The sequence below is a fragment of the Alligator mississippiensis genome, chromosome 1, assembly GCF_030867095.1.
Source record: "Alligator mississippiensis isolate rAllMis1 chromosome 1, rAllMis1, whole genome shotgun sequence".
NCBI lineage: Eukaryota > Metazoa > Chordata > Crocodylia > Alligatoridae > Alligator > Alligator mississippiensis.
This window is the reverse complement of record NC_081824.1, coordinates 478,326,373-478,343,619: the sequence shown is the minus strand read 5'-3', so window position 1 is coordinate 478,343,619 and position 17,247 is coordinate 478,326,373. Positions and strand designations below refer to the sequence as shown.

The window sequence follows — 17,247 nt, the reverse complement described above, 5'->3', positions numbered from 1 at the left end:
ACCAGCTGCTAGGCCTCCCACTATGACAATCAAGCAGGGAATCATTGTGGAGCCGGCGTATTCCTCGGGGGTCCTGGCTCTGCACGATTTGACATTTTATCCAGGCCAGGAGCAGGGTTGCGTCAAGTCGAGCAAGCTGGTCACGAGCAAAGAACAAGCTTCACGGCCATGGGTCATATTCTGCTTCTCAGGGCAAGGAGCAGAGGCCTTGCTTAAGATGGGGCAGTCCCTGGGGAGGAGCAGGGGCTCTGGAAAGGACTCAAGGACTGGGGTAGAAAATCAGCTGGACAAGAGTCTGCAAGCTGGAAACAGGCAACCCCCTCCCATGAGCAACCTGTGCATGGGCAACCCTTCCCATGGGCAAACAAGTGGCAACGATAGCCTCTGTGTGCACCACGGGGCAGATGGAGGAAGGAGCAGGCAGCCCAGAGGCAATAGGGCAGGGAGCAGAAAGCAGAGCAGCAGATCAGACAGAGAGTGCCAGACAGGGAGCTGAAAGCAGAGCTGTAGATTGGACAGGGAGTAGAAAGCGGGTAGCAGATTGGACAGGGAGCATGGGGAAGGGAGCAGAAAGCGGAGCTGTAGATCGGGTGGGGAGTGCATGGCAGGGAGCAGGAAGCAGAGCATTGGATCGGACAGGGAGTAAAAAGCAGAGCAGCAGAGCAGCCAGGGAGGAGAAAGCAGAGCAGCAGATTGGATTGGGAGCACAGGGCAGGGAGCAGAAAGCAGTGCAGACGATTGGATTGGGAGTGCAAGGCAGAGAGCAGAAAGCAAAGCAGAAGATCAGACAGGGAACAGAAAGCAGAGCAGCAGATCAGGCAGAGGAAGGCGTTCAGAGGGGCACTGGGGCATTTGTGGCATGCCTGATCTAAAGCAAGAGCGCAGCTTTTATCAGGACCCTGCAAAAGAGCTCGTGCCCTTGTCGGGCCTGTCTGCCGTGGGACCCCAGCTCCCTGTAGACCGGGGCTTGGGTTCCCACCCGGACGCTGGAGCTACGGGGGGGACCTGATGTTCCTCCCGCTCCCCCCAAGATAGACCCTGCCGAAGCCAGGCGAGGTAATGGGTGCTCAATGGGTGCCCACGGGAGAGCCTAGCACCCATGCACTCCTCTCCCGGCTCTGGGCCGCGATGTTTTCCAGGACGCCCCTATATCCATTCCCTTAGCACCAGCCGGCGGGGCAGAGGGGCAAGCGGACCTCGCGCTCGGGGGGACCTGCCGCCGGCATCCGGAGAGTAGCTATGGATGTGAACGCAGGATGTGGGCTCCCGTCCCTGCCTCCGTGACCGCATTGGGCCTCGACAGACGTGCGCGTGTAGCCAGCTGCTATTTAATACACGTTCAATAACTGTCCCATTAGAGTGAAAGCCTCTTCATTTGCGGTCGGCTTCAAACAGGGCCATTTCCGCTGCCGGAGGTCCTGCAAGAGACAAGGCTGCCGCAGAGGGAAGGGGCGGGGGGGGGGTGGCCTGGGCGCATCGCGGGTACCAGGATGGCTCAGATCCAGCCATCTACACACCGCCTCGTCTCTGGCTGCTTCAGAGAGACGTACAAGGGACCTCCGCAGCGGAGCATGCAATAGCCAGATAAATACCCCAGCTCCTTCTAAAAGGAGATACACCGCTCTTGACCTCAGGGGTCCCCTGCGGCCAGGAGTCCTGCAAGTTAATGCTGCACTTGAAGAGCGTATTTTCATATAGAAATCCTAGAGAAGTGGGGCTGAAAGGGACCTCCGGAGGTCGCATCTAGTCCAGGCAGGATCAGCCCTGGCCAAAGCATCCCAGACACATCTGTCATCCAGACTCTTTGTAAAACTGTCCAGTCAATCCCAACACAGCCCCAGGCATTGCACCCGACCGTGCCACAAGGAAAGCAGGGGGACCGCGGGCACCAAAGTCCCGCTGCTGCAAAGGTTGTCAATAGATGCTCTGACACTGAAGTTCGACCTAAGATCCAATTTAAATCTATCTGGCTGCAACCTCCAGCCATTTTCTGGAATACACCCCTCCCTCAGTATATAATACACACCTTGTTTGTGCAGGGCAGACTAAAGGAATAAAACCCTTAGGGAGAGCAGCATCTGGGGAGCTGAGCCTGTTCACAGCCCCACATACCAGGCAGGGCCTGCAGACCGACTGGCGGGGCTGGGGGGTGTCTGCTAGCAACTCGCCCCCCTCCACTGCAGATAGCTCAGGTCTGGCTGGAGACCGACCCCATGCGCCATCTCAGTCCAGCGTGTGGGACGGCGTTATCTGCCCCGCCGGCGATGGAGGAGCAGCGCAGTGCAACTGGTTATCATGGCTCTTAGCTGAAGCCATTAAGGCTCAGACTGGAGGACCTGTGGGGATCCCTTGTTCTTGCCTATAACGCACCCTCCCGATTGCCACCGGCTGGCTGTGCAGGAGAAAGTGGAGGATACATGTGGGAAAATACAGTACCGCCATCGCTTCGCCGTGCCCTCGTGAGCTGCCCCCACGGGGCGGCCAAAGGAGAGGCCAAGCCAGGCACCTGATGGCATCAGGGAGTGGCAGCCTTGCTGGGAGGACTGGAGAGGGGAAGGACATCCTTCCTCCAAACGGCTGGCTGCTTGCACGAGCGTGGGGCAATGCCCCTTGCCCTGAGAGGTGAGAGCCAGGCCCTGCCATCGGGACAAACTCGAACCATCCCGTTGCATTCAGCCCTCCAGCTTCCCTTGCCCCGTGGCAGCTACGGGGGCCGGAAGCCTAGCCCCACAAAGGTCCAGCACTAGCTCGTTGCTTGACTTCTAATTCCCCTTGGTTTCGTGGCTGCCAGGCACCAGCACAGGACCGCGATGCTGAGGATCTGGGTGCTAGCCGCAACGTACTGCGTTGGGAGCAGCGAGCCTGGTTGCAATTCGGGCAGCGTCAACGGAGCGGGATGGCTGGGCGTCTCTACTTGGGATGCTTTGGTGGCATTCAAGCAGCCGGGCCAGCCCCAACGCTCAGGCATCCCCGAGAGGATTCCCCTCGGCAGCCCCCGGAGCCGGCAGCCCATCTGCTCCTCGTGAGTCAGCCCCGGCACCAGGCATGGCCCAGCCGGAGAGATCCCCGCCGTGCGGCGTTCCTCCGTCACGGAGGAAAGAAGCCGAGAGAGAGCCGGGGAAGGGGAGCTACAATATCCGTGAGCCTCTGGCCAGATGCTTTCTGTCTGCTGTCTCTAGGTACTGTGTGGCTGCTTCACCAGGGCATGCTTTCGCTGCGGGCCTCTCCGCAGCAGACTTCCCGAGTACAGGAGCCAGCCTTGGGGACAGCGAGGCCGTGCACTGCCCTAGATGTGCTTTGCAGCGTGAAAGACGAAGGCTGCAGAGCACGTGTGAACAAGCGTGCTCAACCCCGGTGCACCCTGGAGCGGAGACGCACGGGGGCAATCCTCTCTGCTCTGCGGAGCAGCCCCTCGTGCCAGCCCAGGTTCAGGAGACCCACTCAGGCTCCGCGTTGATAGACTTCCCCTGCCTTGTCGGGGTCTGGATTGGGCCCGCTGAGTTCCTGCTGGGCCACCCAGTTGCAGCCCCCAGGATGGGAATCTTTGAGGGGCTTGGGCAGGACCCCGGAGGTGGGAAAGGCCCCCTAAAAGCACAGGGCCAGGGCTGGGATGCATCACAGAGAGTCAGAGAGGAGCAGGGCTGGAAGGGACCTGCAGAGGTGACATCTGGTCCGAGCCCCTGCCTGAGGCAGGATCAGCCCTGTCCAAACCAGGCCAGACAAACCCTCATCTAAACTCTTTGTAAAACTACAGTCACCCCTGAAACAACACAAGGCATCACACCTGAACCTGCCGCAGGGAAAGCAGGGGGACTGCGGCTACCAACATGCTCCTGTAATGGTTGTTAATATGTGCTTGAGACATCCCTGCTACAGAGGAAGGCAAAACCTCCCCAGTATGTACCAATCTGACCGGGGGGAAATCCCTTCCTGATCCCAGATGCAGCGCCGGTTTGACCCTGAGTGGAGGGCAAGACCCCCTAGCCAGGACCCTCTGGGGTCGGGCCCAGCAGGAGCATGGGCGCAGCCCAGTCCCCATCTCCATCCTGGGCTGCGGCCAGCACCCAACTCCTCTGGGGGAGGCTTAGAAACCCCCTGACACGTAGCAGAAAGGCAGGGGAGGTGCAACCAGGAAAGCTCAGAAGCCTGGAAAATCCCCACAGCTGAACATTGCTGCACTGTGCAACCTCCCCTTGATCCTCTCCAGTGATGGAGAGGCCACATCTTCCCTGGGCGTCTACTCAACTGCCTCCCTGCTCTGACACTGGAGGAGGTTTTTCATGGGACCAGTATAAACCTGCTTTGCTGCAACTTCAAGCCATTGGTCCACGTCCTCCTCTCTGGAGCAAGACAGAAAAGCTGATTTCCCTCTTCTTTGTGGCAGCCCTTCAAGTATTTGAAGACTGCCGTCACGTCCCCCGTTCTGCAAGCTGAACATGCCCAGCGCCTTCGGCCTCTCCCTATGACTCGCCTTCCCAGCCCTTGATCCTCTTTGTGGGTCGGGACATGTCACACCATGTCCCGACGCAGCCCGGGGCCAGCACTTGGGTGGGCACGAGTCTCCGTACCCTGGCAGCCATGCCCACACCATCCACATGCAGCCTGTTCTGCAGGGATGGGACAGTAGGGCCGGGAGAGCCCCAAATCCAAGCCAGAAGGAGCGGGAGGCAGTTTCCTGGAGGAAGGATGAACAAGCACATCTGGCTGCAGAGCGGATGCTGCAGCTCACCCAGACTCTCCGGGATGGGAGCAGAGGGCCGCCCTTCTCTGGGGCACCCCGCATCTATGTCAGGGATGGGGTCAAAACCCTCAAAAATGTCCTAGGTAGCCGAATGTCAGCTTTGAAGTGCAGAAGGGGCTCTCTTCATTCAGCAATAACAAGACCTAAGAAGCCTTATTCCAGACCTGGGTGAGAGGAGAGGTTAAGTGACTTGCCCAAGGCCACATAGCAGGTCAGTGGCGGAAGTGGCCTGGCACCCCGCACATCCTGGGTCACAGTCCCCTTTCCATTCGGCTAAACCTACACCGCCACCTTCGTGCCTCCAGGAATCTAGCCCTTTCAGCCCGAAACAGTCCTCACTCCAGTGTGCGTCTGGCAAGCATCCCTTCCCTCCCTCTGAAGCAGCAGCAAACAGGCCCGGCCCCTGCTGGGAATCTCACCAAGTCCCACGCATCTGAAGGAGAAACCAGGAACACAAGCCACGCGGGACAGCCTGTCCTGGGCAGGGAGCGGGCTGGATCTCCCTGTCGGGGCACCTGGCCACGCTTGGCCCTCACCCGGTCTCGCACACGTGACCAGAGCTGGGGAGAGGACCCTCAGGGTATTTTTGGCTGGTACAAAGCAGGCACGCAGCATCGCTGTGCGCATCAGGCAACGCAACCACAAGAAGCTGGGCTAGGACCTTGCCAACCTGCCCCTCCAGAGGTCTCGACCTTTGCCCAGCCGTGCAAAGCCGGTGTGCGGTAATGACCTAGAGCAAGCAAAGCCCAATGCGCCCTCCAGCCACCTGGATGCCCCTGGAAGGGGTCCGGACCCAATTGCAATATTAGACACGCACATGACTATCAGTAGCGTGGCCGTTCTCAGAGGTGCCGCTCCCTCTCCCTCCGTCTCCATCTCTCCTTTGACCGTCCCTCCAGCCCCCCACACGCTAGCCATGTTCTTCCAGAGAAGGCGTTGGCTTGGCGGGCTCTGGCCCAAGGGAAACAGCTGGATCCTCTTCACAGGACGCTGCACGCAGGCTGGACCCGCCTGGGAATGGTAAATATTTATAAGGCGGCTCAGAGATGGGAGTGACGCAGGAAAAAAAAGCAGCACCCTGGCAGAAGCCTGCTTCCTTCCTCTCTCCACCGCTGCCACAGGCCTCCCGGGGGGCAAGCCAGCTCCCACGCTGCTCCCCCAGGTCCCCGCCGTCCTCTGCTAGGATTAGGGGGCGGCTTGTTCTCGGCAGGCCAGCAAGGAGGTACTCGAGTAGGCAGTGCCAGCTCTGTCACCTTCTCCAGGGTCAGGAAATGACCTCAGGTTTCCCGAGTCCTGCTGGCTTGGTTGCAAGGGCTGAAACTCAGCACCTCGCACCCCGAGCCCTGGCTATTGCTCCCTGTGCCTTCGGGCAAAGCTAGCACAGGTGGGGACGAGGCAGGCAGATCGCATCCCCGAGCCGCTGTTCCTCCCCACATCTGACAATTTTGTGGTTGTGTTGCTTGTTGGGATGTTCTCGGTTGAAAGGGTTTTTTAGATGGGTTTTGATCCGGTAGGGAAGGGGCTTAAGGCTGCATGGCAGGAGCACTGGATAATAGGGCCTGGCTAATTGCACTTCGCCCCTGTCCCAAGAGCCCAGGCTCTTTCTAGAAGCCAAGGGGGAATGAGATACAAACCAGGGAGCTGGCATGTGCATGTGCTGGGGTCCATGCAGCCTGCTGGTGTGAAGCCGGTTTGCAGGAGAAAAGCCTGGAGCCATGGGACAGAGGCAACCTGCCGAGAGCTCCGGGGACAAGGAGGAATTTGCTGCAGAGACCGTGACAACTGGTCCAGACATTGCAACTGGCTGTGTATGTGAAGTCAGCCCTAGGCCAGCACAAAAGTGAGCAGCGTTAGAAAACAGCGGGCATATCTACGTGTGTAGTCTACATGTAGATGGAGTCTCCTCCCTCGCTTGCTCCAACAGCCTTAGGGCTGAGGGCAAGCAAAACTCAGGGGCATCTGAAACCCAAGCCTCCGGGCTTAGGCTTGCACGTAGGATGGCCGCCAAAGGATTTGGAAACATCTGATGCCCCAGGTGCAGGTGGAGGATGTTTGCTGGTAGTAGAGCCACTTATGGTTCTGAACGCTTGGATTTGGCATTAGTTTTGGCTAATTTGACCTCGGATGCAAATTAAAAAAGAAAAAAAAAGACATGCTAAGGCGCATTTAACTTAGGCTGGCATATTTAAATCTCATTAGCACACGTGTAGCTGCGCTAATGCACATTAACATGGTGTGCGGTTAGTGATGCACGCTGCATTAATGCACATTAAGCGTCTACACATGGTCTAATGCGACTTAGCTATGCCCGCTTATATTTGGTACTTGCTTTAAGCAGGTATCAAGTTCAGGCAGAATTAGCCTAAAACCACCATTTTTAAGGTGCATTAAGGGCATACCCATGAGGACACATGCCCTTAATGCACCTGAAAAATGGCAAATTTAGGTTAATCCTGCTTAAAAAGCTCACGTGTAGGCAAGCCCAGTGTGTTTTCAGCTTTTATGTGGGGTTTGGTCTTCCCCAGTTCCACGGTCGTGTTTTCCCTAGTGATTAAAGTCGGGTTTTTATCCCTAAATGCAGCTGTCCTGTAACTGAGCATCTCACCTAATGGGAAGTCTGTACCCTCACGGCCGTGGGTGACTCGGGTCCCGTCACACCCGGCCTCATGCAACGCAGCCGGCGCACTCGTTACTGCAAGCTCCTGGCACGACAAACACCAGCTCTGCTCCTTAGCACCATGGCTTCACCAGCAACAGGACGGGGAAGCTGGTGGGAGGCAATGAATGGGAGCATGTGTCCCCCCAGCAGCAAGGGAGATGGCAATGTGCCTGCTCATGGCCACCGACAGCCGGGGCCTGTGTCCGCACAGCTGTCACGGCCTCCCTGCATGGCAGCAACTGTGGCTGGCACCGTAGCCAGGAGCACGTGGGTATCGAGTCCTGCTGCTGGTCCCTGGAAACCCTGACTGTGGCTTGGGCACCCCATCCAACGTCTTCCCAACCCTCCCCATGTCCCGCCTCGGCTCCCCAGGGCCAAGAGCAAACCCAGTCATGGAGCAGACACAGCCGCTTGACCCCCCCAGGCTTGGCCGTGGCTTCTCTGTGCATCAGTGATACCAAACACCGAGTTGCTAAAATGCCCTAAGATCTTCCCGTGAACGATGCCGTGAATCGAGCCTGCACTGATGTTTAGCGGAGGCAGATTGCATTTACCCAGGCAGCCAACACTTCCTCCCCTTTGCAAGGTCTGCACTCCAATACCAGGTCTGTCCCAACCTCCCCATATTGGTCTCCAGGAGGAAAATCTCTCATTCCTTAAGCAGGCAGAAAGCAAACACCCTGCCTGCCTGAACCCATGTCATTTTTCCAGGGCAGGAGGAAGGCCAGTTGTGCCGGGGCGGGGGGACTTCGCTTCCTTGAAGTGCTGAGAAAAGCAAGTGCCTCTTGCTCTTGACCAGCCTCTGGAAGGACATAGCTGAGATGCCGCCCCTCCTCCTGCCCTTGGGAAGCCAGCACTTCTGCATGGGCAAGCCCCTCACAGACAAGGCCATGGCCACCATCATATAGTTGTAAAACTCACCAATAATGCCCCCCGCCCAGCCGGCAGACAGCATCCCCGCATCAAGGGACAGCCGAAGAAGAAGACAGTCGCAGAGAAGCAGAGCTGGAAGGGACCTCCGTATTTCATCGGATCCAACCCCCTGCCTGCGGCAGGATCAGCCCTGTCCAAACCATGCATTATCCAACTTCTTAGCATAACTAATCACCTCTGGCACAGCCCCAGGTATCACACCTGAGCCTGCCACAGGGAATGCAGGGCGGCTCTTGTTCAGCCCCAAGGCCTACAGTTCAGCGCCTGGATGAAATCCTCCAGCCCGCATTATGCAGGAGGTCAGGTGGGGTGATACGATGGCTCTCCCCGGCACAGAGGCAGCCAGGGCAGCACCCTGAAGCTGAGAGTCTCAGCACCAACACGGGGAACCTCAGCTGCGGTCTGGCAGAGCTAGTCGAGGCCACGCGATGAGGTCTGTTTAATGGTGCTGAGCTGGTGAGACGCCGAACACGGCTGGCTGGAGTCTATATTGGGCCCCAAACCCTGTTCAGCACCGGGTCAGCTAGCACGGCTGTGGTCAGTCTGCGCTTGCATGAATGGGGTGGTCATCAGGGTCTCAGGAGCTGGCCGAGCCCCTGGACAAAGCCTCCTCTATCGATGAAGATGATTTCCCCAGGCAGGAACAAGACAGCAGAGACCAGACAGCCGCTGTGATGTGCCCTCATTGAACACAAGGGAAGCAGGAGGCCCAGCTCTAGCAATACCTTCCTTCCCTGGTCGCCCCAGTCCAGGCAGTCAACTGCTCCATGCCTCAGTTTCCCCACCAATGCAACGTGGATAATACGGTGCTGCTGCAACGAGTGTTTGTTTGCTGCTGAGACGAGAGCTGGGCTACTGAGTGTCCTAAGCTTCATACTGCTAAACAGGAATGGAGTTTCCTCTTCAGCCCCAACCGGGACACCTCTGACACACAGCTTGTTCCTCCCCTCCCGGGGTAGCCTGGGGGTACTGGCAACAGGCTGTGAATGGAGTGGCACGCTATGCAGTGGAGCCAGCACAGTGTGGGGGGCATCCTTTTGTTAGGACATGTCAGAGGATCATAGAAATGAGGTTGAGAGGGACCTCAGGTCACATCTAGTTCAAACCCCTGCTCAAAGCAGGACGAGGGGCTTCTGCATGGAGCCGTCTCCACGGGTGTGTATCTGGCACGCTTCTCGCACGCCCCCGACACCTGCCCTTTCTGTCAGCAGGGGGAGACCCTGGCGCACGCCGACCTCAAGCACGTCAGCCCCACCAAGTCCTGGGGCCTCCTGGTCACCCTGCTCCTGGCTGTGGTCAAGCTCGCCATGGACCAGACCAGGATGGAGGCTCTGGCCAGGGGGACCCCAAGTGACCGTGGGGCCTCCTCTGGGCAGTTTCAGAGGCTCCTTGGAGCAGGAGGTGCTGCCTGGGATGCTCTACTACGTGTCCCCTTGACCCACACTCCCTCCCTGCCTTCTCAATTCTCCAGAATCTCTTGCGATGCGTCGTATCTTCTCAAATCCAAGACGAGGTTTCCTTCCCATTTAACATGGGGTGGGGGGGATCATCTTGGATTCGAGTACGAGGCAGCTACGGCTGCCCCCAGTCCAGTAGCAGCAGGGGCAGCTGTGCCAACCAGGCTCCTCGGGCATTGGGGGACGGTGATGGTGCCCCTGGGCAGGGCCTGGCCTCAGCAGGCCTCTCCCACCCCCAAGGCCATTGCTTTAATCTGTGATGCAGTCAAATTCACCCCTGAGGGGCTCCGCTGACCACCGCCAACCCACACATTTGCCCAGCCTGCAGGGCAAGGCGAGATCCCTGCAGCCGCATCCCCTGGCTGACTCGTTCCTTTCCCCTGAGCTGGTCAATAAGCCCTCTATTTTTCATCCATGTGTCATTGGCCTTATATTGCCAGCCAAGACGGAGGATCCCCCTTAGGTTTCAGCAGGGGGGGACCTGGCGCAGTGCTGTGGCATCCAGGAAAGTCCAGATAATTGTAAGCTTCTTGCATTGGCTGGTCCTTTCCCTTTCACTCTCCAGCTGGCACCGACCCCCCTCGCCCCAATGGGCAGGCGCTGATTCCCCTCCTCGCTCTGCACCCGATATCAAACCCTCAAACCCTGCAGCATCCTACCAGGGAGGGACAAGGGTAGGGAAGTCACCAGCCATCGGGGAGCCAACCTGCAGCCTGCCAGGAGCCATGCAAGGAAGACTGACCGTGGCTGGGAGCAGAGAGAGTACCACCATACCAGCAGGGAAGTTTCTCCTCTGTGTGGGTTGTCATGAGCACATGGAGGCATGGAGGTGACTGTGGCATGGAGGCAATGTGAGGCCCAGAGCCAGGGCCAGTTGCAACCGTGCCAAGGGATGCACCAGCTGCAATCGTCCCTGCGGAGGATGTCCCGGGGGCACCGCCGCTGCTGCACCGCCTCCTGCACCCAGCTCAGCCTGGTAGTGCAGCAGGGGTGGGCAGCACTGAATGGAGGGCGAGAAAGCAAATGGTCCCGCGGCAGCGGGGCAAGAGGGGCGATGTCAGAAGGTGAAATGGAGCGTGCCAGGGCATGCGGGACCCCGCGGCGGGGAGCAGTACCTGTATTTGTAGGCGGCCATCACGTTACAACTGAGGAACAAGGCAGAAAACAGCAGGGTCAGCAAACCTTGCAAAGGCCAGGTCAGGGGATGGTGCCTCTGTGCCCTCTGCCCGCCGGCGGGGGCTCGGAGCATGGGGCAAGGGGTGGGCACGGGCACCTGTCACCAGCATCCCCAAGCAGCCACATGCACTTCCCAGTGGCATGGCAGGACACATGGGGGCTCGTGAGCGGTCAGACCGGGAATGCATTGCTGAGCTAGGCGGGTGCTTTCACTCAGGGGTGCACCCAACAGTCACTGCCCCATGCGGGCACAGGGGCAGGACCTGGTGTAGACAGGGACATGCGCAGTGTCCGTGCAGCTGGGACATGTGCAGTGCCTTGGGTAAAAGGCAGCAGCTGCCCCCACCCCCAGGCTCAACTCTGCCCTGGGGGAAGCTGGGAACTGACTGCAGCAACTGGGCCACGCTCCGCCTGCCGCAGGTTTGGGGGCAAGGGGAATGGCTTGGAGTTGGGAGACCTGGGTCCTGCTCCCAGCTCTACTGTGGGTGCGTCTCTGCAGCAAGGACGCCGGCTTGTGCCCATGCAGATGATGCACGCTCCTTGCCTCCCATCCAGGGTGCCTTGCTCCCAGCCGCCACGCTGCCCGCCAGCCTGCTTAGCTTGCGCTACACACAAGGCCTCTCAAGAGGGGAAGAAAGAGGCTAGGAACCGGCATTGTCGTGAGTCTGGGACGGTGGCACAGCTCGCACCCAGTGCGCCCATCAGCAAAGCCCCCAAATGAAGGCATCCGCCTAGCTCAGCAATGCAGCCATGCCCGAATGCAAGGACCCCCGGTCATGCTCTAATTGTGAATAAGTCTTGCTGCGTTCCCAGCCGGGCAGCTCATGAGCTTCTCCCATGGCTCCCCCAGGCCAATGGTTTTCTTTATTTGCCCTAGATCAAACATGCTTACTTCCTCATTGCCTTTCAAGGAGCCATCTCCTACGTTGGGTGCTCGTGAAATGAGGGGATAACAGCAATTGCTGGGCAACCACTGGGCAGACTTCACCCGCGAGGAGAGGGGGAGCTGTTAATGGGAGAAGGAAACAAGGCGAGGCTGGCACTGACTTTCTGGGGCAACCTGCCATTTCTTTGACAGCACGGGGCACCTGCAGAGCTGCCCAGTTGCTGGCGGCCCTGGCCGGCAGCATCTGGGCCCTGGGAGCTGGTCCAGGCTGCGTCCCCAGCACCCTGCTGCCATGTTTGACTTCCACAAAGTGGCTTTTTCAGGGGTCCTCAATGCTGCCCAAGAGGAGTAGTGGCAGGGTTGTGGGAGACCTGCACACAGCTCTGCAGAGGCACTGCAAGCCTGGCGCACAGATGCCCTGCTAGTCCCATCCCTGGATCCCTCTCTCTCTCACACACACACACACACACACACACACACACGCTGTATTGCACAAGGCTTCAGTGTAATTATGAGGTACATGAACATATGCCTGCACACACACACATTATCGCACAAGGTTTCAGTGTAATTATGAGGCGCACACACACACACACACACGACACACAGACTATATTGCACAAGGCTTCAGTATATGAGGTACACACACACACACTCGTGCATATGCACATGCACATATGTACACACAGACTGTATTGCACAAGGCTTCAGTATCTGAGGTACACACACATGCACACACGCACACAGACTATATTGCAGAAGGCTTCAGTATAATTATGAGGTACACATACACGCACTCATGCATCCACACACTCTAAAGGTTTCAGTATAATTATGACACTCATCTATGCACACCCATACACACCCACACTAAAGGCTTCAGTATAATTATGAGGTGCACACACACACTCATGCACCCACACACACACACACACACTGAGTAAAGGCTTCAGTATCATGATGAAGTACACACACACACACACCCATGCATACATGCACATGCACACACACACACACACACTAAAGGCTTCAGTATAACGATGAGGTGCACATGCACACACCCATGCATCCACACACACACACACACACACACACACACACGCTGAGTAAAGGCTTCAGTATCATGATGAAGTACACACACACACACACACCCATGCATACATGCACACACACACACATGCACACACACGCACACACACACTAAAGGCTTCAGTATAACGATGAGGTGCACATGCACACACCCATGCATCCACATGCACACACACACACACACACACACACACACACTCTAAAGGCTTCAGTATCATGATAAGGTACACACACACACATACCCATGCATGCATGCACACAGACACATGCACACACACACACACACGCACACACACACACACTAAAGGCTTCAGTATAATGATGAGGTGGATGCGCACGCATGCACGCACGCACACACTTACACAAACACTGAAGGCTTCAGTATAATGATGAGGTGCACACACGCCCCCCCATGCATCCGCGCACACACTTGCGCACACACACACTCTAAAGGCTTTAGTATAATGATGCGGTACACATGCATACCCTGCATTTTGCTTTGGTTTAATTATGGCCCCCTGAATCCTTATATCTTGGTCACCAGCTCTGGCCCTTGCGTTGGGGACCTCAAGAGAGGTGCTCTGCCATGCCAGCACCGCACTCCCCGCAGTCCCATCCCCGAGCCCTGGCAGCCGCAGTCGGGCCCACCCCGGGTGCTCTGACCCCTGGGGTCAGGTCTCCAGCATGGATGAGACCAGCTTAATCAAACATCACCTGTCCTGGAGGCCCCAGCTCTCACTGTCTGGTCACCCAGCTTCCTCGCACAATGAAGAGAGCAAAGCGCTCGCCTTCCTCTCCCTCATGTAATCCCAGGACTCCCAGAGCTGGTGATTTAAGGGGAGAAACCTCGCCACTAGGGCATGGAGGCCAGCCTTCCTCAGAAGGGCCGTGCAGCCCAAGTTCGCAGCATGCACATATCCAAAAACCCTTGGCTTAAGTGACCTGACCAGGGTGGGCCAGGAGCCCAGGGCAGAGCAGGGCACTGAGCGGATGCTACGTGAACCGGAGTCACTGCCTAATGGCCAGCCGCCCTTCCTGCCCGGGAGAACGGCAGGAAGCAAGCGTGACCTAGCGGCACGCTATCAATCCAAGCACAAGCGTTTCCTGGCCGCAGCCTGGCTGCAAACACGGCACGTTCCCTACCACGTCCCCCCACGTCTTACCCCCCTCGGTGCTGCGATGCCCTGCACATCGCTCCCAGGACCGGAAATCTCTCTCTGCCCCGTGCTCAGCACTTCCCCGTCTCGCTCCTCCTGGCTCAGGCTCCCAAAAGGCATCGATAGGCTCTTTAGGAAAGAAAGGCTCTGGGTCACTCTATAATTCATGAGTTCGGTGGAGTTCGGAGAAATGCTGACAGATCGAAACAAAACCACGCGAGGTGGCCAAATCTGCGGACGACACCAAATTATTGCAAATGCTAAAGACCAAGACAGCCTGTGAGGAACTACAGGAGGATCCAACAGGATGGAGCAAGCGGGCGACTTGCCGGCAGATAACATTCAGTAGATATAAGTGTGAAGTGACGCAAAAATAACCCAGACGAGACCTACGCTGCGAGGGGCTCCACATTCGCCGTTACCCTGCGGGAAGGAGAGATGGGAGTCCTCTCAGATGGTTCCCTAAAAGCATCAGCAGCCATCAAAAAGGCAGACAAGATGTTGAGGATGATTAAGGGAATTGCGAACAAGATGGAAAGTATCACGATGCCCCTTTATAAATCCCTGGGGCGTGCACGCCTTGAATAATGCACCCATTTCTGGTCCCCGCACCTCCAAAAGGAGGTAGAAGAAGCAGAGGAGGTGCAGAGAAGGGCAGCGAGGGTGATGAGAGGCATGGAGAGGCTTCCCTAGGAGAGACTGAAGAGGCCAGGCCTGGTCAGTGTAAAACAAGAGATGCTCGAAAGGGGACATGAGAAGGGTTTACATGATATTAAAGGGATATGGAGGTCTACTGGGGATGTATATTGGTGATGGGAGATGAGCAACAGCTCCCTGCTCACCCCGGCCCATGGTCTGGATCCAGTCCGGGGTCTAACTTGGGATGCCTGGTGTCTTTCCAGCCAGACGTCTTCATGGGAAAACACAGGTGGGTCCCAAGCCGCCTAGCTGCAGACAAATTTGGGCTTGCTCAGACCCTACCCCCGCAAGTCAAACCACTTCATATAAGGGAAGACCCCCAAATGACTCCCATGGTGGGTCGATACTGCTGACATTCAAAAGGTCTGGGCTTTGCTCTGAACAGTTGACGGAGCTGTGGCTATTGCTGGCTTTTCCCCCAGGACAAATGTGCAAAGCCTGTCTGGGGGTGCAAGGAAACCGACTGGAGCCAATTTGGGGTGCAGACGGCTGCAATAGGAAGGGCAGGGGGGCTGCAGGGCGAGATGTCCCTGGATCCGCCGAGTGACAGAGCCAGGAGGGATGTAGGGTGTCTCCTCGTGCTCCCTGGTACCTTCAAGCACGGTAGCAGCCCTGCCGAAGCCAAATGTCAGGTGGGAAAACCATGCCGCTAAGGGCTCCCGGTTTCAGCTCTGAACGGCGGGCACGCCTGCCCCCTCCAGACCAATAAAGCAGGAGATGGGGTGCAAGCCACCCCCCACCTGCACTGGGTACTGGACTGACCCCTTGGAAACCCAGCCGTGCCACAGGCACCGAGCCCATGGCATCGGACCAAAAGGGGTAGCATGCCACGCGCCATGGGGCTGTGACATCTGTTCATCACCGGCACATTGCCGTGATCCGGAGATGCCGCCTATTGATTAGGAATTCAAGGGCGATCGATGCAGACGGGACAGGGTTTTCCTGGGCCTGCTCTTTGGTTCAGCCAGCAGCTGTTCACACACCGCGGCTCTGACATGGCCCCCAAAGGTGTGGGCATGTGGTAGGGGGGGCTTCCTCAGGCCAGATTTAATATAATCATAGAGAAGTGGGGCTGCAAGGGACCTGCAGAGGTCACCTCTAGTCTGACCCCCGCCTGGGGCAGGATCAGCCCTGTGCAAACCATCCCAGAGTCCAACCTCGTAGCAAAACTAGAGTCACCCCTGGCAGCGCCAGGCATCACACCCCACCCTGCCGCAGGGAAGGCAGGGGGACCGCGGCTGCCAGCATCCTCCTGCTGCAAAGATTGATCATAGATGCTCTAGAGACCCCAGGCAGAGGCAGAGGAAGGCAATCCTCCTTCTCCCAGACCGTGCCAGTCTGACCAGGGCAGAAAATTCCTTCCTGACCCCAAATGTGGCATCGGTCTGACCCTAAGCAGAGGGGCAAGACCCTCTAGTCAGGACCCTCCAGGGTTGATGCCAGCAGGAGCATTGGCACAGCCCAGTCCACATCTCCAGCCTCGGCTGCAGCAGCACCCAGCACCTCTGGGGGACACCTGTAGTGGAAAGGGGATGGGAGGCCACCAGCAAAGCCTGGGAAATCCCCATAAGATAATACAGGCATTGCTAGGCTTAGATTATCTCCGACCCATGGCTGCCCAGCTTCTTCTTGAACACTTCCAGCGTTCGACAATTCACTTCCCCTCTCTGTGCCTCAGCTTCTCAAGCTGTAAAATGGGGGCACTACTTCCAGTGTTCAAGAAATCAACTTTCCTGCTCGCTGCCTCAACTTGTCCAGCTGTAAAATGGGAACACTGCTAGTGCCACCCCGCTTCGTGAGGGGCTCCGAGTCCTAGGGATGAAAGACGCTGGCCAGGAGCTCACCTCTGGTGTAATTACAGTCACGCCACAACAATCAGCACAGGAAACTGTTTGCTGTCACCGTCACCCAAAGAAACCCAGAAGAGACCTGCTTGGAGGCGTGAGTCCCGGATATGAAGGAAGAAGGACAGCTCGCTGCAGTCTCGCCTGGGCTTTCTGCCACACTGCATTCAACACTGTGACACGCCGGGGCCGTTTCCCGCAAAAGGGGCCGGCGTGGGGTGAACCGAGTCAGTCGGAAAGCTACAGGCACAGGGGTGCCTCCCACGTGCAAGCATAGTGCGAATGTAGTGCAGGGCTGAATCCCGCGTAGCGCAGGGTACACGCTCCTGAGCTCGGTAGCCTCGGGCTGTGGACAGCGGCTCCCCCCGGGTCTCCCTTGGGGGAACAGGGCACGGTGCTGCCAGTATGGGATCCGGCCCGATTGCTCCAGCCCTGCACACCGCAGCACAGAGATCAGCCCAGTCCTCTCGCCACTCCCGTGGCACATCCGGCCTCTGCAAGACGCCATCTCCAGCCCCTGCTCCTCCAGGCTCCCTCTGCTCTGCTCCGGCCCCAGCGGACGGAGGCAGAGGTCAGCACTTTGGCCTTGCAGGGCGAGTGGGGCCG

The 17,247-nt window shown here is 57.8% G+C and overlaps 1 protein-coding gene across 3 annotated transcripts in view; it reads right to left on the bottom strand.

Annotated features, from left to right (window-relative positions):
• The window catches only part of ARRB1 (arrestin beta 1), an 82,847-nt gene that overhangs the window by 51,375 nt on the left and 14,225 nt on the right, over nucleotides 1–17,247 (bottom strand). For 2 of the 3 annotated variants that reach the window (XM_019488286.2, XM_019488289.2), the window contains exon 1: nucleotides 14,105–14,148. The exons of the other annotated variant lie outside the window; for it this stretch is intronic. In XM_019488286.2, the coding sequence (XP_019343831.1) occupies nucleotides 14,105–14,133 (29 nt within the window). In that variant the 5' untranslated portion in view covers nucleotides 14,134–14,148. Of the gene's footprint in view, nucleotides 1–14,104; nucleotides 14,149–17,247 lie in introns of those variants that run through there. 3 annotated transcript variants of the gene reach the window in all.